This window comes from Euleptes europaea, chromosome 1 (assembly GCF_029931775.1).
Source record: "Euleptes europaea isolate rEulEur1 chromosome 1, rEulEur1.hap1, whole genome shotgun sequence".
Taxonomy (NCBI): domain Eukaryota; kingdom Metazoa; phylum Chordata; class Lepidosauria; order Squamata; family Sphaerodactylidae; genus Euleptes; species Euleptes europaea.
In genome coordinates this window covers 157,106,833-157,130,649 of record NC_079312.1, presented here as the reverse complement: position 1 = coordinate 157,130,649, position 23,817 = coordinate 157,106,833, and the positions used below count along the sequence as shown (strand labels likewise).

Sequence of the window (23,817 nt, the reverse complement as noted above, 5' to 3'; positions counted from 1 at the left end):
AGGGCATGGTGGACGGCAGCCGCTTCCTTTTCCCAGATTGGCCAGTTGAGCTGAGATTGCGCGAACTTCTTAGAGAAGTAAGCGCATGGATGCAGAAGACCATCCCTCCCCCGCTGTAAAAGTGCCCCCCCATTGCCACGTCTGAGGCGTCAACCTGAACTACAAACATCTGATCAGGATCGGGATGCTTTAATACTGGTTCGGAGGTAAACAGTCGTTTGAGAGTATCAAAGGCGGTTTGGCATGGGGGGTCCAGTTGATTTTGGCTGAGGGCAACGTGGTGGCGTTGCCTTTCCCCTTAGTCTTAAGGAGATCCATGATGGGGAGTGAAATTTGAGCAAAGTTGGGGATGAACCCCCTGTAGAAGTTAGCGAACCCAAGAAATTGCTGAACCTGCTTACGGGTGGAGGGTGGTTCCCAATCGGTTACTGACTGCACCTTATCAGGATCCATGGTAAGTCTGTGGTGCGAAATTATATAGCCCAGGAAGGTTAACTGTTTTTGGTGAAATTCACACTTAGACACCTTAGCATAGAGCTGATTGTCTCTGAGGGGTTGCAATACTTCCCTCACCAAGGCAACGTGTTCATCCATAGTTTTAGAGTAAATAAGAATATCATCCAAATAAACCACCACGCCCCTATACAACAAGTCATGTAGGATCTCATTAATGAATTGCATGAAGACCCCCGGGGCCCCTTTTAATCCGAAACGCATCACTAAGAATTCATACATGCCAAAGCAACTGGAAAAGGCAGTGAGAGGTACATCGCTCTCTCGAATCCTGATTCTGTAGTAGGCTTCTACCAAGTCAAGTTTCGTAAAAATACGCCCTTCCTTTCATTGTCCCAAGAGATCCGAGATCAGAGGGATGGGATAGGCATTGGACTGGGTGACTGCATTGAGTTTTCGGAAGTCAATGCATAAGTGCAAGTCACCCGTCTTTTTGCACACAAAGAAGGCAGGGGCCGAAGAAGGGGCGGTAGACGGCCGGATGAAACCTCTCGCTAAATTCTTGTCCAAGAATTCACGTAGCACAGTACGTTCAGTAGCGCTCATGGGGTAAATCTTACTTTTGGGCAGTTTTTCATTCCCCACCACTTCAATAGCACTGTCTGGCGGTGGGGGGGCAGTACATCACATTCCTGTACATCAAAAACGTCCGAAAAGTCTTGATATTCAACAGGTAGAGGAAAGGACGAGGGGGGGTCTGAGACTAAAGCCGAAGCTGACGGAGGTGCAACAGCTACCTCGAAACGGTGTTGATCGCAATTAGGATCGGAGAATTTTATAGTTCCAACCCCCCAGTCAATACAAGGGCTGTGCCCTTTGAGCCAGTTAATTCCCAATACCACGTCGTATCTGATAGGGGCTATGGTAAAGTCAATTTGTTCCCAGTGGTGGCTGATGCCCATTGCCAACCCGCGAGTGCGACGATCCACTGGGCCCCCTTTAAAGTCGCTGCCATCCATCTGGGCGAACTGGATGGGAGCTGGCAGGGGCTCTGACTTGGCTTTGAAAGTGGTTACGTTGATCAGGGAGCGGGCACACCCAGAGACTATGAGTGCTTTAACTTGTAACTTGGGGGCCCCTTTATGGCGCTGTAATACTACGTCCACATACACAGTCTCTTCGACCTCACTCACCTTCACCGTAGCTTTGGGTTTTGCAGGAACAGCTGCGAGGGTCCGCGGTGTTGCTCCACTCACCGCAGACCCTGCCCGTTTTTTGACAGATCCAGAGGAGATTTGAGATTCAAAGCAGGGGAGTCCCAGTCCCTGTCTTCGTCCGAAGACGGCGAGTTGTCCCCAAGTGGGGCACTTATAATCCGGGATCCCGATGGGTTCGCTGGTGCAGGATCGTGCGGTGCTTCTCCGACACAGAGAGCTGATGGCGCGGCCTGTCCAGGAGCAGCGCTACGGTTGGCCGCGGTGACTCTGCGCTGAGGTCGTCCCCGATTCCGGGGTGGTTCATCCTGTCGAGAAGGGACCAACTGCTCCGGCCGAAGCGGGCAGGCGGCTGCGATGAGTAGAGCGACACCGCGGACTCTCACAGCTGTTCCTGCAAAACCCAAAGCACGAATCGCAATTGGGAGCACAGTGCAGGCCTATAAGGGAAAGTATTAGGCACAACGGGTCAAGGCGCCCCCCCCCTCTACCGAGGAGCCGTTCCCACGGGAGATAGCGCTGGAACAGGAATTCAGCAGTTAGCAAGTTCGACCTTGAGAGGCACCTGGTGGAATCAAAACTAAAACAGCCACAGTCTGACAGGCTGCTGAGAGCAAAGGAGAGCAGGCCTGACAGGTGCATCGTGAAACAAAATGGGGGATGTCAGAGACAAAGGTTGTACTTGGCTAGATGTGCTGGGAGCAAGCTGAGCTCCAGTAGTACAGCCGGCACCTTGAGGGCTTGTCTTGGATTGAGAATGAGCAGTGTATACTGAACAAAATGGACTGTCATGCTATGTTGTAGTTTTATTACGTATTATTTTTATTTACAATAATTCTATGCCGCCTTTTTGCTCTCACAAGGGCCTCCATCGTAGCCAAAAATTTAAAACATACACAATAAAATCATATTTGAAAACCAATAAAATCACCCCCAAACATACATCATTAAAAATAATTTAAAACAGAGTTAAAATATTCAGTGTTACTACTCTGAAGATGCCTGCCACAGTTGCTGGTGAAACGTCAGGAAAGAAAATTTCAAGACCACGGTTACACAGCCCGGATAACCTACAAGAATCAATGAACTCTGACCGTGAAAGCCTTCGACAATATTTAGAGTTAAAATACATACAAAACATTAAAAAAATTGTTTAGGAAGGAGGGATCTGCTGAGGGTACACCAAATGAAACAAAAAAGGCTTCTGGACTGAGAACGGTAAAAGCCTGTTTGGCTTGACCTGTATGCCCTCTAGCGCCACCCCTCCTAAGGCCTAACTTCTGCATCCCCTTTTCCTTTGTCTCCCTTCAGATCAAAGAGAGCGCTGCTCTGACGAGGGATGTTCTTGAGCAACATTTTAACGATTTGAAAGGGACCCTGAGAAAGCTGCTGGACGAGAGGCTGGTGTTCCTGCTGCACGAAGTGGATGCCATAGAACAGGAAAGCATCAAGCCCTTGGATGAGTGCCAGAAGCTAATAGAACACGGAGTCAGTACGGCTGACGAACTTGTCCGAGAAGGTAGGAGGCTATCTGCTAAAAATGCACATTAAAAAAAAAGTAAAATGTACATTTCTTTAACAATATGTGATCATTCATTCATGGGGAGGGGCCGTGGCTCAGTGGTTGAGCATCTGCTTGGCATGCAGAAGGTCCCAGGTTCAATCCCCAGCATCTCCAGTTACAGGGACTAGGCAAGTAGGTGATGTGAAAGACCTCTACCTGAGACCCTAGAGAGCTGCTGCTGGTCTGAGTAGACAATACTGACTTTGATGGACCGAGGGTCTGATTCAGTAAAAGGTAGCTTCATGTGTTCATGTATTCACAGTGCAGCAGGCATAAGAGTAGGCTCCCTGTTCTAGATTCATGGGAGTGGGCCACAAGGTCCATTCAGCCTGAGATTTCAAGACTTTTCAGTCTCAAAGTGAAGATTAGCACATATCTGTGGAATGGTTTTTGTCTCTGTGGTTTAGAGTGAAACGCCCAAGGAGATAAAGAGCTGTCCTAAACAGAGCTGAATCAGCGGTGGGATGCCTAGTCCAGGGGTACCAGCTTTCCAGCGTCTTTGGGCTGAATTAAACATCCATGGGGTGTGTGGCTGCCGTTGTTCCACGCCTCTTCTGCCCTGGTAAAGTTCAATTAAACATTAAACAAGATGCAGGATGTGATGTCCTCCTGACCCCACCCCTTACAAGCATTAGGTAGTGAAACAGAGCCAAAGTAGGGGAACACTGTCATGCCACACATCATATTTAGCTAAGCATTACTGGGTAGTCGTGGGCCAAGTGTCTTCACTCTCAGTGAGAGCTCTTTCTTGGTACTGTGGAAATCCTTTAATAGGAAATTCTTGGGACTGAATTGTCTGCTTTAGACTTGCTCAGTGATGTCTGCTCTTCCACCTCTGTGCACGATTCAAGGATACACAAGACAAAATCACTGTCTCTGTCCTGTTCTGCATGGAATTGATCAATCTTTATATGGTTTTGTACTGGCTCTTTGAATATGGATGCTTTTACTTATCATTGGGTTGGATACTACAAACTGACATTCACAGAATGGAACCTCCCCCCCCCCACAGCTGTTGCAGAAGGTCAGGGAACTCATGAAGACATAAGAAGAGCTCTGCTGGGTCAGACCAGTGATCTATCTAGTCCAACATCCTGTCTCACGCAGTGGCCAGCCAGTTATTCTGGAGGGCCAACAACAGGACATAGAGGCTGAGGCTTTCCTCTGATGTTGCCTCCTGGCACTGGTATTCACAGATTTACTGCCTCCAGATGTGGATGTCCCCTTCAGTCACAATGGCTTGTAGACACTGATATGTCCTCCACGAATCTGTCTAATCCCCGTTTTAAACTTTCTGTGCCTGTGGCCATCACTACATCCTCTGGCACAGAATTCCACATTTTTATCACTTATTGAGTAAAGAAGTATTTCCTTTTGTCCATGCTGAATCTACTGCCCATCATCTTCATCAGATGCCCTCAAGCTCTAATATTTGGGGAGAGGTAGAAAAAAGTTCTCTTTATCCGCTGTCTCTATCCCGTATATAATGTTATAAACCTCTATTAGTTTTCTCTTTTCAAGGGACATGATTGTTCTCTTGAAGTATCGAAGGGCTGTCAGAGGAGGGCAGGGAGCTGTTCCTATTAGCAGCAGAGGATAGGACTTGCAATAATGGGTTTAAATTGCCGGAGGAATGGTACCAGCAGGATATTGGGAAAAACATTTTTACAGTAAGAGTTGTTTGACAGTGGAAGCAGCTACCTAGGGAGGTAGTGAACTCATACTCACTGGAAGTCTTTAAGCGGAGGCTGGACAAACGTGTGTCAGGGATACTCTAGGCTGATCCTGCATTGAGCAGAGTGTAGGACTAGATGGCCTGTATGGCCCCTTCCAACTCTATGATTCTATTATTCTATAATTCTAAATTTAGATAAATCCATAACAAGTACTATATTTCACACTCAGCGGCAACTTTGCAGGGGGGGGGCTCGTTTCTCTCATGTCACACAAGAAAAGAACATCAGAAGGCAAAGTCAGACCTTCCCTCTCTTCCTGGCGTTCTCCTGCTTTTGTCTCTCCAACAAAATTGTTTTGGAGATTGTGGAGCAGAACAAAGGGGAGAAAGAAAGGAAGTTACCAACAAGAATTCAGGCTGTGGTCCTACAGTTGCTTGTTCCTAAGCATGACATGTCTGGGGTGGGGGGAGTACGGTACATGTAGATGGACTGGAGGAAATAGCAATTGACTGGTTCTCATAAGCAGCTGTGGAAAAGTGTACAGATGAAACAGACACCAACAGCCTCAAAATGGCTGGCGGGGGCTTGATAACTTTCTGGTGCAGTCTCCTCTTTCACTTGCAATTTCCAGCAATGTAGGAGGGGTAGTGTTTTGTGGCTTCGCCAACTAGTTGGAGAAGGGATTGGAGTGACGTGCCCCTTTCCTTGCTCAGCAGAGCTGCCAACTGGGCCCTGTTCCTGTGCTTTTAACTGCTACTTTTCCTGCCAGTGTTAACAGATGATAACCACTTACCTTTGTGCTTTCTTGTTGATTTCTGCAAGTGAAGTTGTTATTGAAAGTACAAGAGCAGGTCAGGCTGAAGTTTCTTGTTTTGATCATTTGGCAACCTTACTGGCAAAAGGCATCTTGGGATGGCCTGGGCAGAAAAATGAAGGAAAAAAAAAAGCAGTAACCTTGCAGTGGAGTTCTCAAAAATGGTGCAAGGCAACAAGACAGTCATATTTTTTTAATGGTCAAGATTTATATCTGTTGTATTTGAACTTCACAGATTCATATTGTAAGCAACTTACAAATTATAGTTGCAAACATTGTGGCCACTGGGTCATATTTCAATTTCTGTGGTGTAAAGGAGAGCTATGTCTTCTCAATGTTCAAAGGTTCTTCTCAAAGGCACCACTGGACTTCTGTTTGTTTTGCTGCAAAAGGCTAAGATGGCTACCCCCTGTGGAGTTCTTTTTAACAGAAGCCTTTACACTCTTTTCATTTCAGGCGAGAATGCTATCCATGGAGCTATAGGGGAGGACAGTGACAAACTTTGCAGCTTTACCAAAAAGGCTTTGCATATTCAGCTGGACAGGTAAGAGATATTGATTGGTGTGGGAGTGTTGATACTGCAGCAAGTTGGGAGATGGGTCTCTTTGCTCTGTTGAGAACTCCCCCCCTTTCATTTACAACAATAGATCTGAGTTAGGAGGAGCTAAAATTACAGCGCGGACTTTCTCTGCCTGCTCATCTGTGAACTGACAGCGCTGGTCTTTAGAGTGTTGTTCAACCTTCAGATGCTCCCTCTTAATGTGAAGCCGGCTTATCATTTGAGACAAATTGAAAAGCTTGGATTTCAGAAGAGATTACTGACAAATAGAAAACCTAATTAGGCTAAAATGCCATCTCAAGACATTTTTTGGTATCTGAAGCTTGAAGTTCTTTTGACATGATGACCAGACTCTTGAAGCATTAAGGGGCGAGGAGGCCTTACATATCCCTCATTATATATTTCAGCTTTGGTTGCTAGAGAACTTGATAAAATTCAAGGGTTTCAATTAAAGTCCTTGGTGAAATGGGAAGGATCCATCCTTGATATTTCTAAGGCTTTAATATGCAGTAATGGGGTAATATCATTTAAATATGTCTCCATAGCTTGTAATTTCTGTATTTCAGTTTATGAGTACTTGCAGATGAAGAATTTTGTGTTTTCTATCATTTGTAATAAGAGCTCTTTGAGGGGACTCACAAGGTTTGAAAAAAAATTTGATTCAAGAGAACAAGCATGTTTTCTCTAAGTTATATAGTGCAGAGAGTGTAAAGCAAGGAAAGCTTTTCAAATTAAATGGAGAAAGGATCTTGGTTATGAGACTGATGATGAAGTATGGAAATGTGTGTGTGTGTTTTCTTCTTCCCTGTATTTCTTTTTTCTCCAACAAAAATTTTATGAAGATGGTTTATCAGTGGCATCTAAAAACGTGGTTGGGCAAAATATTAATATTTCTGCTGGCAGGTGTTGGTTCTGTAAATCTCCTTGGGCAGGTTTTTTTAAACATGTGGTAGACATGTGCAAGCAAGGCCACAAATACTAGAAATACATAGTAAAACTGATAAATCAGGAAGTAGGCAGTGATACTTCATTTAGGGGAAAGACTCTGGAGCTAAATTATGTCCCAGTGATCCCTAAAAGATATTGAGTGACTGTTTTGAACTTGATCACAGGAACTAGGCTGATTTATGCTAGACCTTAGACGCCGGAAAGTTTTCCTGAGATGTGGCACTGGTTGGATATAATAAAGGAGATGTTCATCTTAATTAGTCTTACTGCCATACAGAAATATCTGGATGTGTAAAAAAAATGGGTGCTTTGTAGTATCCATTTATTCAAAGGATGGAGGTTGTGGAGTTATGATGCATCTTCCTTTTGGACTGGTACTTTGTTCATGGTACAATGAGTTTGTGTCAGGTGATTGTTTTTGTTGTCAGGAGCAGGCCATGAGGATGGTATGCGGTAGTGCGATTGTGCTGCTTCCAGGTGCTGTTGTGCTATTCTGTCCAAGGCCAGTCTATGCCCCGTGTTTAGTCTTCATAGATTCCCATACTGTGGGAATCGCCAAGTACTCCTTCCTGCCTCTGGGAGGGGGGTTGCCTGGGTTACCTTTGGCTTTTCCATGTATGCCATGTACCTTGCCTTTGACCCTTACTAGTGTCCTTTTGAATATGGCTTCTGAAACCTGTCGATTCTAACCAATAAAACTGTTTTCGTGGACTTGCCGTCTGCTGGAATCTGTTTATGGGTTTGCCGCAGGGCTAGAGCTGACATTAGGACACTAGTCCTATCCTTACTTACTGACCTTGGCTGGAGCCCTGGAGGGTTCGCCTAGACACTCGTCTCCTCGGTTTGGGGCGCCGGACGAGCTCCTCGGGGACCCTGACTTTCTGCGTGCCGTCTTGGAGGAGGCACAGCGGACTTACAAGGAGTCCACCTGGCTGGTTGGGCTGGTGATTGATCAGTGGTGTCGCCTGGCAGCGGCGACTCCCTGGAGGACTCAGGACGCTGATCTACGTGCCCACAACGACCTTTTGGGACTGGATACTTTGCTGGAGGAGTCCCGGTTAGCGCAAGAGGACTTTGCTCTGCTAACTCGATTATTGGCTGAGCTTACGCTCCGCGGGGCGCAACAGGAGTCGGCGGCCCCAATCCAGGGGCTAGAGTTCTGTTTCCCAATGGCGGGGGCTCGGGAGGGAGACGTTCCGCAAACTGTTCCGGATCCCACCCTATGCCGCCGGGAAGCACAGAGCGTTGCCGCCAGGACAGTCCTGGTCTTCATGGACTTACCGCCAACCACAGCAACGGCGGCTGATGTCAAGAAATTACTAAACCCTGAGTTTGGTCCTTCCTCTGCGGATCTTGCTCAACAGGTCCAACCTCTGTTGGGCCAACACAAGGAGATCCTAATGCTCTTGGAACAAGCGGCCGAACCAATTGTGACGGCCGCTGCGGTTGCCAAACTCGAGGCGGACCGAGCGCTCGCTGACCAGAGGCGGGCGAAAGAGCAATTGTTGGTGGATGCAGCTGCCGCTCGGGCACGAGCGACAGCAGGGACTGGAGCGCGGCCGAAAGTTAGCGGGGGACTGGACTGGTCTTTCCCCTCATTCTCTCCGGACACCCCGGAACCTGGCCTGCCAAGGGAAGTAGCGCGCCGGCAACGGCTCACCTTTGCTCCTGATGTGCAAGAATATTCGGAGGACGTGGACTTGTACGCAGAGGAGGGTGACTGGAATACAAACTACCGAGTTCGCCAAGCCCGACAAACTGGGGGGGGGGCTGAGGAGGAGATCCATGCCTTGAGGTTTCAAAACCGAGAGCTGTTGGATCGTATGGCCCGTATGCAGGATCAAATGGACTTGTTGATGAATGAGTACGGTCGCCTACAGCGGGCTCAAGTGGCGCCTGCACAGGCACCGGTCCCAGGCCAACAACCCCCTGCCCAGCAGCCTCCGCTACAGCTGGCTTCAGGGCAACCTCCGGTGCAACTGCCTCCGGGACAGCTGGCCCCGGTGCAGCTGCTTTCGGGGCAGCCGGCTCCGGTACAACCGGCCCCCGGGCAACCACCGGCACCACCCCCTGTGGTCCCGATTGTGCAGTGGAAGCAACCCCGTTTGCGAGTGACATTTGATGGCTCCGCGGATGCGTTGCCCTGTTTTCTACACCAAGTGGACAGTTACATGCGAGAACAGGGGCATACCTTTCCCACAGAAGGCAGCCGAGTAACGTTCGTTTCCTCACTTTTGGCTGGAAAGGCTGCAGAATGGATGGTCCTCCAGTTTGATACCCGGGCCCGCTCCATACGGTCGCTTAATGAATTCATGCGAGCGTTGAGATGTTTCAAGGATCCGTTTCAAGGGGAGAAGGCCAAAGCAGCCCTCCTACAGCTCCGTCGAGGATCCTCCTCAGTCCGAGAGTTTGCGGATGAGTTCCAAAGACTCGCTAATAAAATAGTGGATTGGACGGAAGCTACCAGGGTGCATTACGTCCGAGCAGCGTTGCATTCTGAGATTCTAAACTGGGCATACATGCAGCGAGACCCAGCCACCTTGGAAGAATGGATTTTGCTGGCAGAGGAAGTGGAAAGGTGCCGCCAGTTCATTTCCCTCGCCCAACGGCAGGCCAGGGAGGGGGGAAGCCAGAAAAACCCTCCCTAACCTGCCGCTCCTCAGGCCCCGCGGAGGCCGGCTCTACCTCCGTAAGACCGAGCGTTGTGGTTTCAAAGGGGAGCCTTTCTCGTTTGCGGTGCCATGGGTCACTTTGCTGCCACATGTCCGTCACGTTCGGGACTGCCAAGTCCCATTCCCCAACCAGAGGGGACTCCTCATGAAAGAGGACGCGCTTGAGGAAGGGGCACCGCAGCTGAGCAGAGCATCGAAAAGTGCCCCCAGCTCTGCATGCCGGAGAAATGACAACGGACCTTTCGCCAGCGGACCCATCGGGGTCCAGGATTACAGTTACTACTCCTGGGGAGGGCAGCTTCGCTTCTTTAGAGGAGGGTGACCACTGGAACTCCCCAGCTCTTAACTTGGAGGCTCCCCTAGAACAGCCAAAAAACGGACTGGGTCTGCGGTAGAAGGAGCGACATCGCAGACCTCCGCAGGTGTTCCTGCGAAACCCGAGGCTCCTGTCATGGTGAGTAAAGTAGAAGAGACTGTATATGTAGATGTAATTGAGGACCTTTTCTATAATGTTGTAATATTACAGAAAAGGTCCTCAATTACAAGCTAAGGCCCTAATAGACTCTGGGTGTGCCCGCTCGTTAATTAACAAAACCACCTTTAAGGCGCTCCAGGTGAAATCGGTTCCTTTGCCGGCACCTGTTCAATTTGCTCAAATGGATGGCAGTGATTTCAGGGGGGGGCAGTCGACTGTCGCACTGACAGAGTGGCGATGGGAATCGGCCACCACTGGGAACAAATCAACTTTACAGTTGTGCCCAATGTTCGATATGCTGTGGTGTTAGGAGCAGATTGGCTCAAAGGACACAGTCCCACCATAGACTGGGAAGCTGGGACTTTAACGTTTAATAGCCCGCGGTGTGAGTTGTACCGATATGAAGTAGCCGTTAAAACTGTAATCAAACCAACTCCTGCCCTGGCCTCAGACACCTCCAGTCCGACCCAAGTGCCGCCCGAATATCAGGACTTTACAGACATTTTTAATGTGCAGGAGTGTGATGTGTTACCCCCCCCACCGCCGGACGGACTGTACTATTGAAGTGGTGGGGGATGGAAAACTGCCAAAAAGTAAAATTTATCCAATGAGTCCTACGGAACGGACGGTCCTCCGTGAATTCTTAGACAAGAACTTGGCTCGCGGTTTCATCCGACCCTCCACCACGCCCTGTTCGGCACCGGCTTTCTTCGTGCATAAGAAAACAGGAGATTTGCGTTTGTGTATTGACTTTCGAAAACTCAATGCTGTTACTCAAACGAATGCTTATCCCATCCCCCTCATTTCTGATCTCTTGGGACAATTGAAGGAGGGACACATTTTCACCAAATTGGACTTAGTCGAGGCTTATTACAGAGTTAGAATCCAGGAGGGAGATGAATCCCTGACAGCCTTTTCCAGTTGGTTTGGGATGTTCGAATTTATGGTGATGCCTTTTGGACTAAAAGGGGCCCCGGGGGTCTTCATGCAATTCATTAATGAGATCCTCCATGATCTACTGTTCAAAGGAGTTGTGGTTTATTTAGATGATATCCTCATTTACTCTAAAACCATGGATGAGCATGTTGCCTTGGTTCGAGAGGTGTTGCAACGTCTCAATCAACTGTATGTTAAAGTGTCTAAATGCGAGTTCCATAAAAAGCAATTGACTTTCCTAGGATATATTATCTCTCACCAGGGACTAACTATGGATCCTGAAAAGGTGCAAGTAGTGCTCAGTGGGGAACCACCCTCTACTCGTAAACAGTTCCAAAGATTTCTCGGGTTCGCAAATTTTTACAGGGCGTTCCTCCCACATTTCGCTCAGATTGCGCTACCCATCACGAACCTCCTTAAAACTAAGGGAAAGGGGAATACAGCCACCTTACCCAACGCCCGGGTGGAGTGGACCCCCCCAGTGTCAAGCCGCCTTCGATAGTCTTAAACAGCTTTTTACACCCGAGCCTGTTTTGCAGCACCCGGACTGCAATCAACCATTCATAGTGCATGTAGACACTTCTGACGTAGCGATGGGGGGTGCACTCCTGCAGCAGGGGGAGGATGGGCACCTGCATCCGCGCGCTTATTTTTCTAAAAAGTTCACTCAATCCGAACTCAATTGGGCCATTTGGGAAAAGGAAGCCACTGCAGTAAAGCATGCCCTGACAGCGTGGAGGCAATTTTAGAAGGTTCCAAGGTGCCCTTTGAAGTATGGTCCGATCACAAAAACCTGGGGGCTCGCAAGCTGTCCGCGATGCACGTATGCTGGGCGGACTTCTTTGCCCAATTTCGATTCATCCTAAAATATGTACCAGGGAAGCAAAACCTTCTGGCTGACGCTTTATCCAGACTTCCCCAATATCCCACCAAGGTTGATCGGCCCACAGAGTCGCTTTTTACCCCTGCCCAACGAGGTCTGTTGCCCACTTTGGCCGTACAAACCTGTTCTCGGACCCGATCCCTCCCGCCGCCGCTTTCGATGGAGGGGAAAGCCCCACGCCCGGCTGAGCCGGCAGCGCTGCCCGCCTCGCTTCCTCCTCCCCCTGAGCGACTGACAGCCACAGTTCCCGAGGTGCGGGGGCCCGAGCGCCCCTTTCAGTCGCTCCCTGCACTTGTGTCGGCCCCGTCCCCGGTCAAGCTGCCCGCCGACTCCTCTCCAGGGATGGTGGAAGGGCTGTCTGATTCCTTTAAGGCACTGGTTCCCAACCGGGGGTCCATGGACCCCCAGGGGTCCGCGAGAACGAAATTAAGGTCCGCGAAACAAAGTTATAAACCCATAATAAATTAATATTTTCAATTAAAAGTTCTCTATTATAAAAATATATATTCAAATATTATTCTAAGTTTAATGTTTAACTAACAGTTATGATTAAAGTTTATTTTCAAATTCTTGGAATTTTTATTTTGAACCTTGGGGTCCCTGCACCGAACAAAAAAGTCCTAGTGGTCCCTGGTCAAAAAAAGGTTGGGAACCAGTGCTTTAAGGAGACTCTCCTTCGCAGTTGTCAAGTGGAACTGTCCTCGCAGGCCCTTCCAGCTACTCTAATTAAACTCGGGGTGTTTTGGTACAAAGATTCTAAATTGTATGTTCCGAAAGTGTTTCGGGGGGAGGTTTGGGGTTTAGTTCATGGCGCCAAGACCACCAGACATTTCGGATTTCTCAAGACATTGCATTTGCTACAGAGACAATTTTGGTGGGCGGGCATTCGGTCAGATGTGGACTCCTTCCGCAGCTGCCCCATATGTGCAGCAGCCAAACAATCTCAGGGCAAGCCGTCCGGACTTTTACAACCATTAGAGACTCCCTCGAAACCATGGGAAGTAATTGCAATGGATTTCATGACGGACCTACCCCAGTGGGGGAAAGACAGTTCTTTGGGTGATTACTGATTTGTTTTCGAAACAGGTGCATCTTGTACCCTGTGCAGGTATCCCTTCCGCCCCAAAATTGGCCTGCCTCTTTGTGTCACATGTCTTCCGTCTCCATTTCTTTCCACGCAAAATAATCATGGACAGGGGTTCAAATTTTGTGGCCAAATTTTGGAAGGCTTTTCTCAGGTTGGTCGGAGTAGAATAAGGACTGTCTAGTGCCTTCCATCCCCAAACGGATGGTCAAACTGAATGGGTGAATGCGGTGTTGGCATGCTATTTACATTGTTACGTTAATTACCATCAGGATGATTGGGTAGACCTATTGCCTTTTGCTGAATCTATATAAATAAAAATGTAAATGTTTGTTTGTTCAAAATCTTAAATCTCCTAACGTTCTTCACCGATTGCTTTGAAATTTTGACACAACGTTGCATTTGAATACGCGTGTGTTTTTATATACCTACATTATATAGATGTCACACCTGTGACAGGTAAAAACATGCTTTTCTTGAAAAACAGTTCCATCTGTTGGACGTAAAAGCAACACACGCTATCTTCTTAGATGCACCAGGAGGAACTGGTAAAACGGTCCTAATTAGACTGATTCTGGCAGCAATGCGATCCCAAAATGACATAGCCTTAGCTCTTGCGTCGTCCGGAATAGCTGCGACATTGCTACCAGATGGAAGAACTGCTCATTCCGCTTTGAAATTGCCATTGAACATGCAATTCATTGAAACTCCCACGTGCAACATTTCCAAAGCATCCGGCATGGGAAAAGTATTGCAGAAATGCAAACTTATTGTTTGGGATGAATGCACAATGGCGCACAAGAAATCGCTCGAGGCTCTGGATCAATCATTGCAAGATTTGTATGGAAACATCAGACCATTTGAAAACGCATTAATATTGCTTGCAGGAGATTTCAGGCAAACATTACCTGTAATTCCTCGGTCGACACCAGCGGACAAAATAAATGCTTGCCTGAAGTACTCTACTTTGTGGTGACACGTAAAGACGTTAAAATTAACTACAAATATGCGTGTCCAGCTGCAAAACGATCGATGAGCTGAGATATTCTAACATCAATTGCTGGAAATTGGGAACGGAAAGTTACCGGTTGATCTGACCTCAGGACAAATTTCATTGTCTCATAACTTCTGCAATTTAGTGACGTCAAAAGAAGAATTGGTTGAAAAAGTATTTCCCAATATTCAAACCAATTATAAGAATCACGATTGGCTGAGTGAACGAGCTATTCTTGCGTCCAAGAACAAAGATGTCTACGAACTTACCAATATTATTCAGTCTCACATTCAAAGCGAGGCAGTCACATACAAGTCCGTCGACACTGTTGTGGAAGCAGATGAAGCGGTTAATTATCCAACAGAATTTTTTAATTCACTCGATCTGCCAGGGATGCCACCGCACATACTGCAATTGAAAATCGGCGTGCCAATTATCATGTTGCAAGATATCAACCAGCCAAAGCTTTGCAACAGCACGCGGCTTGCAGTAAAAAAATTCATGAGCTACGTCGTAGAAGCAACAATCTTGACAGGGCCTTTCAAAGGTGAAGATGTCCTCATTCCTCGCATTTCTATGATTCCAACGGATATGCCATTTCAATTTAAGAGATTGCAATTCCCAATTCGATTGGCGTTTGCAATCACCATCAACAAAGCTCAGGGGCAATCTTTCGAATTGTGCTGTTTAGATCTAGACACGGAGTGCTTCTCACATGGACAATTATATGTTGCATGTTCTAGAGTCGGCAAACCACACAATCACTATATCTGCACAGACTATGGAACAACACAAAATATTGTATACCCACAAGCATTGTGCAATTAAACATTTTATAAACGTGCGCTTTCTCTTTTCTTTCTTTTCCATTTCACCAGACTGGGCCACAGCAACGCGTGGCCGGGTACCACTAGTATGCTTATAATAATGTGGTTCACCAATCCACAGGGTTCATCCCTTTCCAGGTTGTCCATGGTAAAGAGTTTGGCCCCGCTGGTCATGTTGATGTTTCTGGGGAAGAGGGGGGAGCTGATGTGGATGGATGGGTACGTTCAATTCAAACTACCTGGCCATGGCTGGTTAAAAATCTAGAGCGAGCCAAACGACGTTACAAGGCTCAGGCTGACAAACATCACTCCAGTATGGAATGCAAAGTGGGGGACTTCATCTATCCACCAAAACCCTATGATCCACCTGCCCATGTGATAAACTCAGTGCCAAGTTTGTGGGTCCGTTCCCCATTTCCCGGATTATTAATCCAGTGGCTGTGGAACTCTCCTTGCCCAAGTTCCTCCGGAGAATCCATCCTGTGTTCCATGTCAGTCTTTTAAAACAGTATGTTCCTTCCCAAAAATGGCATCCTGAACCACAACCCGAAGTGCCTGAAATGGTGTGGGGGGGAGCATTTTGAAGTAGCTAAAATACTGGATTCTCGCATTCGCTACGGTACCCTTCAGTACTTGGTCCGCTGGAAACATTTTAGTCCCGCCCAGGATGAATGGATGTGCGCCTGTGATGTCTCCGCCCCCCGCTTAGTACAAGAATTCCATTAGCCTACCCTCACAAACCCAAGGTGGGAAGGGCGGGTCTTTGGGGGGGCAGAATGCCAGGAGCAGGCCATGAGGATGGTATGTGGTAATGCGATTGTGCTGCTTCCAGGTGCTGTTGTGCTATTCTGTCCAAGGCCAGTCTATGCCCCGTGTTTAGTCTTCATAGATTCCCATACTGTGGGAATCGCCAAGTACTCCTTCCTCCCTCTGGGAGTGGGGGTTGCCTGGGTTACCAGTTATCTCCTTTTGCTTTTCCATGTATTCCATGTACCTTTCCTTTGCCGCTTACTCTAGTGTCCTTTTGAATATGGCTTCTAAAACCTGTCGATTCTAACCAATAAAACTGCTTTCGTGGACTTGCCGTCTGCTGGAATCTGTTTATGGGTTTGCCGCAGGGCTAGAGCTTACAGTTGTATTAGTTTTCATGGTTGTATAAATTGCAAAAGATTTTTAAAAGATATTTGGAATTGTTATATATTTTATGTTTACACAAACCTTTCAATAAAGAAGAGTTGAGGCAGGATAAATAATCCAGTACACATATTGTCCTTTGTAAATATGACAAAGATTGTACATCTTCTGTTTGACAAAACGTGCTCTAGTTCACAAAAGCTTATGCCAGAATAAGATCTTGGTAACATTTAAAGTAATACACGGCTCCTGTTTAATTTTGCTGCAACAGAATAGCAGGGTTACCGCTCTATAATGTGTAACTCTTTGTCGCCAAACCCTTTTCTCTCTTCATGGATAAAAAGAGCTGCTTATCAGTCCGTAGCAGCTCTAATAGTATTTTTTCCCTTTTTAGTTTGCCAGAAGTGCCCACGTTGGTAGATGTGCCTTGTTTATCTGCCCAACTAGACGACTCTCTTCTTACAATAGTGAAAAGTGAGATCTTCAACCATGGAGCAATAGCATCTCGACCGCCAATTCAGATAGAAGAGCTTATTGAGAAGCCGGGGAGTATCCTGGTGCGATGGTGTAAGGTGGGCAAATACAATATCATTTTGTATGCTTTCTTCCTGGAATTTGTGCTTAGCTAACACTCTGGAACTGTTCAAGCTTGTGATGCTAGACAATTATTTTCAACTAGTGTGACTTGATAGAATGCTTTGGCTATCATGTCTGTGTGCAAGTTAGGTCCCACGTTTTCAAAAGCAATCTGCTGTTTATCTGCTTTGGCTTAGATTACAAAATGGTGCTATTTGGAGCTGTTTCCTCAGGCTTCATGCAGCTGCTTGCCAATACAAAATATGTTGCATCCAAAAACTAAGAAAAGGAATGCAGAGTACATCTCTGTCTCCTTGGACCGAATCACTCTGTCCTTAAGAATACAGAATTGTTGGAAATGAGAGAGTCGGAAAGCTCCCAAATTAAAAGATCTCTCCTATTTGTATAATTCAATTGATTTTGTGATCATGTGGCTTACGTATTCTGATATGGCCCTGACATCAAACTGTTATCAATCCAGGGCTATATCTGACATCTGATACCCTGTCACACAGATCCCATGACATAACCCCTACATCTGAACATTTATGCTCTTAAACTTAATTTTCTCAAGTATCTCATGGCAGGTGAGGATGCCCATAGTCTTAAACAGGTTAATTTCAGACACCACAACCATATTCTGCTGTTGGTCCCCAGGGCAAGGAATGTCCGGCTGTCCTCAACCAGGGCCAGTGCTTTTTCTGCCCTGGCCCCCACCTGGTAGAATAGCCTCCCAAATGAGAGCAGGGCCCTGCAGGACCTAAAGGAGTTCCGCAGGGCCTGTAAGATGGAGCTATTCCGCCGGGCTTTTGGTTGAGGACAGCTATGGTTTTTCACTTCGTGCTGGCCTCCCTGTTCCCCCCTCCACTTTTCACATATTTAGCTAGTTTGATTATTAGATGGGGGGACTTACTGCCCTTGACCTGCCATTGTTGGCCCTGCTCACCAGAGACACCGCTGAGCTGCACCATTTAGGTACTTATATACCAGAATATTCTGGTATATATATAATATACCAATATTCTGGTATATTGTTATATATATGGGGCTTTTATAATTATTAATATACAAGTGGTTTTAATGTATTTATTGAATTTAATGCATTTAACTTTTGTCAGCCGCTCTGAGCCCAGCTCTGTTGGGGAAAGCAGGGTAGAAGAATAAAAATAAATAAAGTGTTCCTTACTATTCAAAATATGTTGGCTCGTTCTCTGATTCCATAGCAAACTCTGATACCACCAGGGAAGTAGTTGTAACCTAGTGGATCAAAGACAAGACTGCAGATGGGATAAATGCAGTGCTTCTTTGCTGCATTTGTTAGATTTGATGACTGCTTTTGACACTGTGGACCATGTTATTCTGTACATTATCTACAGGAGGAAATAGTGTTAAGGAAGTGGTGCTGCAATAGTTTTGGTCATTTCTGTCACAGAAAGATGTCATTGGACATGGTGAATCAGCCTCCTGGGATCTGCCATATGGGATGACCCAGGGTTTAGTCCTCTTGCTCATGTTGATTAATGTGAATGTTCAGCCACTGAATGAGATTGTTATCAATAGATGATACTTAGCTCTGAATTTCCTTAACTGAGCCTCTGTAAGCAGCCATCTCTGCCCTGGCCCACTGTCTGGATGTGGTGGTCAGGTGATTAACAGGGAACAAACTGAAGCTGCATGCAGACAAGGTTTAAGTGATACTGGTTGGGAAACCTGAAGGTCTTGAGCGAATTGTACTGTTAGTTCTAGATGGATAATGCTGTCACTGACAGAATATATGAAGAGTTTGAGGCGTACATTTGGATTTGGCTGTACTGGTGAAGAGGCAGATTACTAAAAGTGCCTTCTGCCAGTTACATCTGGCACATCAACTAGTTTCCTTCTTAAGGTTAAGTTGATCTGGCCATGCTGATTCATGCTACCTTAAGGCTAGATCACTACAATGTGCTTTACATGGGACTGCCTCAAGAGACAACCCAAAAACCTTCCAAGATTGGACAGGGCTGCTGGGGGAAGGGAAAACTGGAAAGATTGTGACAGTCAACACCTTTTGCTGATGGATTGTTGGATCCAGCTCATTGTTGGCACAAACCTGCCAGGAAAATATGCTACTATTTTGCGTGGATAATACTCGCATTTCAGAGAGTTGCGTGGATAATAACTCAGTTATTTCAGAGAGTTTGCGTGGATAATAACTCTCATTTCAGAGAGTTAAACAGATGATCTATTGAAGGTAGTGTGTTAATCCAATAAATTACTCTGTTCAGGTTGATGATGACTTCATAGCGCAAGACTACAGGCTTCAGTATTGCAAGAATAATGCCAGCCACTTTGAAGATGCGTATGTGGGCTCAGAGGCAGAATTCATAGTGTTGCACATTGACCCAAACGTCGATTATCAGTTCAGGGTTTGTGCTAGAGGAGATGGTCGGCAGGAATGGAGTCCATGGAGCGTTTCTCAGATTGGCTGTACCACATTAGTGCCTCATGGTGTGTATATTTATACTGTATTCAGTCCCTGCCTCCCCCCACCCCCTTCTCATGCCCCCATTGAATATTGCTGTGCACACAAAATCTCCCATAACAATCTAAGAAGCATCTTGAACACATGAAACCGCCTTATACCGTTGGACCCTTGGTCCATCAAAGTCAGCATTGTCAAAGACTGGCAGCGGCTCTCTAGGGTCTCAGGCAGAGGTCTTTGACATCACCTGCTTGCCTAGTCCCTTTAACTGGAGATGCCGGAGATTGAACTTGGGACCTTCTGCATGCCAAGCGGATGCTCTACCTCAAACCACAGCCCCTCCCCTTCATCACGATTGCATGTCTCACTCATTTCCATTTTCTAAATGTAGTTCATTCCTGTGATGCTCGTGTGATTTGATGTATAAATGTTTCATTTTGATTGAATCTTATGCTCAGCTACAAAACACATTGCCAGTCCTGATCATTCTTGGCCATGCTGATTCATGCTATCTCAAGGCTAGATCACTACAATGTGCTTTACATGGGACTGCCTCGAGAGACAACCCAAAAACCTGTCTGGATGATGGACACCTGTGTTTCAGTTACTATTTGCTTTTGCCTTATTAGAATGGGCACCTGGCTTTGATGGCTATAGCCTGAGTAGCCGAAGAAATATAGCACTTCGAAATGATTCACAGTCTGGTGGGGTGCTGTACTCCAAGGCTCCAACCTACTATTGTGGTCAGACGTTGACATTCCGGTAAGTATGTGTCGTGCTGCATTTTCCCTGGGTGTCTGTCATCGTTCTTTTTGTCTTTTAATTCCATCCTAGCTTTGAGGAGCCCAGGGGCTCCATGCAAGGATCTCCCCTCTTCCGTTTTATCCTCACAACTATCCTGTGGGGGAGGTTACACTGAAAGAAAGGGAGGTTGGCCAAGGTTGCCCAGAGACCTTCATGGAGACATAAACCCCCATCTGCTCAGTTTTAGTCTGGCGTTCTGAGCACCACCATACAACGCTGGTTCTTCCCATGGATGCCTTTGATGTACTGTTTGGACTTTTAAAAAGATGTGAGTTTTGTATTTGGACTTTTTATCATAATGATTTTTTAAAAATGTAAGCAGCTTCAATTGGTCTGTTTAGTTAAATAATGAAAAAATAAGCTTCCAGGCATCATCAGTCTCTGCAAAGCCTATGTTAGTGGACTAATCAACAATTAGTGGTTCTTTTAAGGTATATGTGGGCTGCACATTCAAAGAAAAAAAGAAGTAGAATTTGGAAAACTGATGCCTTTCTGCCTCTGATTATAGCTAGTGTGAGATCCAGACTCCCTAAACACATTGACTAAGTTGCTGGTAGCTTCCTCTGTTTGTGAATGAATTCTAATCATAGCCTTCTTTTAACTCCTTTCCTTCCTTGCATACTTGCAACCAAGAGCTCTAGATTCTGCACTAAAAAAACACACCCTCACCCTAATACTTAGAACAAAATAAATGATACGTTAATGAAAGTGGTCAGGATCAAGAGAGCTCCTACCCTGTGAATCCAAAGGGCCTTGGGCGGGGGGTTTCTAATAACAACTTTTAATGCTGCATGGCAAACTGCTTTTGAAACCAAGGGGAGCCTGTGAAATAGCATGGGGGGCAGCTGTTCAAAGAAGCAGAAACTCAAAAATTCCCCTGGGTCTAAGTGCAGGCTCCTTACATGAGTCTAAGCAGTTCTTTGGATGCTGGCTAGGTTTTATTTATATTTTCCTCACTGCAACCAGTTCTAAAATCAGGCAGTGTGCAGTGGTTGTTCTCTTTCATTGTTGTTGCTGGCCTTGCATTTTCTTTCTTTCTTAGAGAGTGGAGTAAAAGGGATCCAGAGCATGAGGGATAGAATGGAGACATGTACTGAAAGGGATGGGGGGTAGGGTTGCCAACCTCCAGGTGGTGGCTGGGGATCTGCTATTACAACTGATCTCCAGGCAACAGAGGTCAGTTCACCTGGAGAAAATGGCTGCTTCGGAAGGTGGATTCTGTGGCATTATACCTGTCAGATAGGGTTTCTGACAGCATGGGCCAAACAAGATGGTTCCTCTGTAAACAATATGGATCCTTCCGTGCACTCCCCCCTCCCCTCCTGTTTTGCACATGAGCCACAAGCTCCGGTCAGAGATCTACAATTGTATGGAGACCCGCCCGTGTAAATCTTTCATCTGATACCGGGCCTTGCTCACAATGCCAGGAACTCCACCAGCCCCTTCTCTGATGGCCCTTAAGTATCCAGTACTTGGTTTGCTGAAGTCGTTACCGGGAGAAAGAAATCTCATTGTTTCCTTTGTATTGCTGTAACTCTATCTCATCCATTGTATCCGTTCTATAAATATAACAATGTCCCAATGCTCTGTATTCTAACCTTCTTCGTCTCTACTGAAGTCACTGACGTTCAGAATAAACCTCTGAATCACTGCGCTGTCTGGATTGGAATTTCTATTGCCTGAAACGCTGTGCATTTGCTGAAGTTTGACAATACCCCACCGAAGTCCCTCCCTGAGCCCTGCTCTCCCCCAGATTTCCAGGTATTTCCCAACCTGGAGCTGGCAACCCTAATGGGGGTGGACAGCTTGCAGGGACAGAGAAGGGGAGCTGAGAAGAATCCTTCCTGGGGCCCACATAATTTCTCAGTGTCCTCAACCTCCTCTGTACTAAACCTCAAGGCCCAAAAACCTGCTTTCTTAAAATTCAGAGTTGGAAGTCGCAAGATTCTGTATAAGAAATATTGTCGAAGGCTTTCACGGTCAGAGTTCATCGGTTCTTGTAGGCTATCCGGGCTGTGTGACCGTGGTCTTGGTATTTTCTTTCCTGATGCTTCGCCAGCAGCTGTGGCAGGCATCTTCAGAGGAGTCACACTGAAGGACAGTGTCTCTGTATAAGCATTGGACCCTTTGCTCTATGTATTCCTGTCCATGCTGTGTTTGTAAATTATATATGCCTCTATATGTTGTAGGAACCTCCCTACATTCCAAAAGTTCAGTTTGGAACATTCAGTGCTCTTGGAAAGCCCAGAGTCTAAATTGTTCTGGTCAGCCCCTTAACCTAGGGTGGGGGACCTTTTTTCCACCAAGGGCCATTTGGATATTTATAACATCATTCGCGGGCCATACAAAATTATCAACATAAAAATTAGCCAACCAAGCCCCAAGCAGGCAGCTGCCCCAGATGACCCCCCCGCCACGCACTGGCAAGCAGGCAGGCATCCAACCGGTGGTGCACTTGCCCACCTGGTGGCACAGGATGGTCTGTTGCACCAGCCGGGCGTAGCCATCCAGCCGCATGCTGGAGTTGCTCCTGCTCTGCATGGTTGGGGCTGGATTCTACAGCCGGCTCTTGCTACCTCTGCCTGCAGGGATGAAATGAGGACACACTGGCTAAGAACTCACTCCCTCCGCGCATTCTGGCCCTGCCCCCTTTAACCCCTCTATTGTCGCCACTTTTGCCCCCCGCCCTCTTGAGTACAGAGGGAATATGTTTCTCCATGGCCCTGGTGGGAAAAGGTTAATACAGTTTCTTGGGCGGTCCTAACAGCTCCATAGCTAACGACTCTTCTGCAAGGGGGAAAAAACAAACACATCCACCTTGAGTAGAGGCTATTCCTGTCTGCAGGAGTGGGTGGATCACCAGTCTTAGATCCTTCTGAGCTAGAGATCTGCCAGGACCCACAAAGGGCCAGACCAAATGATTTCGCGGGCCTTAAATGGGCCCCGGGCCTGACATTCCCCACCCCTGCCTTAACCAGATGTTTCTTGGTAGAGAAACTTGCTCATTCTTCAGGAGCTTTCTCAAAAGACTCCCAATTGCAGCTGGTTTCCTTCCACATGAGAATTGCAGGTTTGCTGGTATCCAGGAGTCATGTACTTCCACATAATTATAGCTCATGCAAGGCTCCAGGTGGCTGCCTGGAGCAGAAACTCCCTGTGAGAGAAGGCTGCTTGGGTTATGTGTTTTCTTCTAGAAATAAACTCACTAATTCATTACAATGAGATTAGAAATCTTGGCAGATCCTCTGAGCTGCTTCCTCTTGAGATGAGGCTGTGTCAGCCAGGGCAGGTTCCAGCGGGAATGTCCTGGTGCCAGCAGTCATTACCAGCTCAAGGGACTTCTCTGGTTACATAGACTGTGTCTATGTAAGCTTTGCACTCCTGGCTTAACGGGCTTCCCAAATACTGCAACAAGCTCCATGTGCTATCCCTTATTTCTCATTAGGCTGTCTGTCCACAAGAATCTTCAGGTCCTCTATTATTCCTCCAAGCATGGATCTTCTGATTTCGGAGGACCAAGTCATCTGTTGGATTTGCATTTGTCTTTAGGTGGATGTTAGCAGCTCCACCAGCCCCTTTCCATATGAATTTCTAGAGCAGTGTTTCCTTTGCTGTGTGCTGAGCACAGTATTGCACTGTGAGAAATCAGTCTAATAATAAAAACCTCCCATGACCCCAAGTTTCCATCCCAGGGGGGAGCCTTCTTGCTGCTTCTCTGCAGCTATTCTGTCACTTTTTTGCAT

At 46.7% G+C, this 23,817-nt stretch overlaps 1 protein-coding gene across 1 annotated transcript in view; it reads left to right on the top strand.

Annotated features, from left to right (window-relative positions):
• CRLF3 (cytokine receptor like factor 3) overlaps positions 1-23,817 on the top strand; it is a 49,471-nt gene that overhangs the window by 11,354 nt on the left and 14,300 nt on the right. The window contains exons 2-6 of the mRNA XM_056862957.1: positions 2,979-3,186; positions 6,178-6,265; positions 16,628-16,805; positions 19,074-19,296; positions 19,900-20,032. Coding sequence (XP_056718935.1) covers positions 2,979-3,186; positions 6,178-6,265; positions 16,628-16,805; positions 19,074-19,296; positions 19,900-20,032 — 830 coding nt within the window. The remainder of the gene's footprint in view (positions 1-2,978; positions 3,187-6,177; positions 6,266-16,627; positions 16,806-19,073; positions 19,297-19,899; positions 20,033-23,817) is intronic.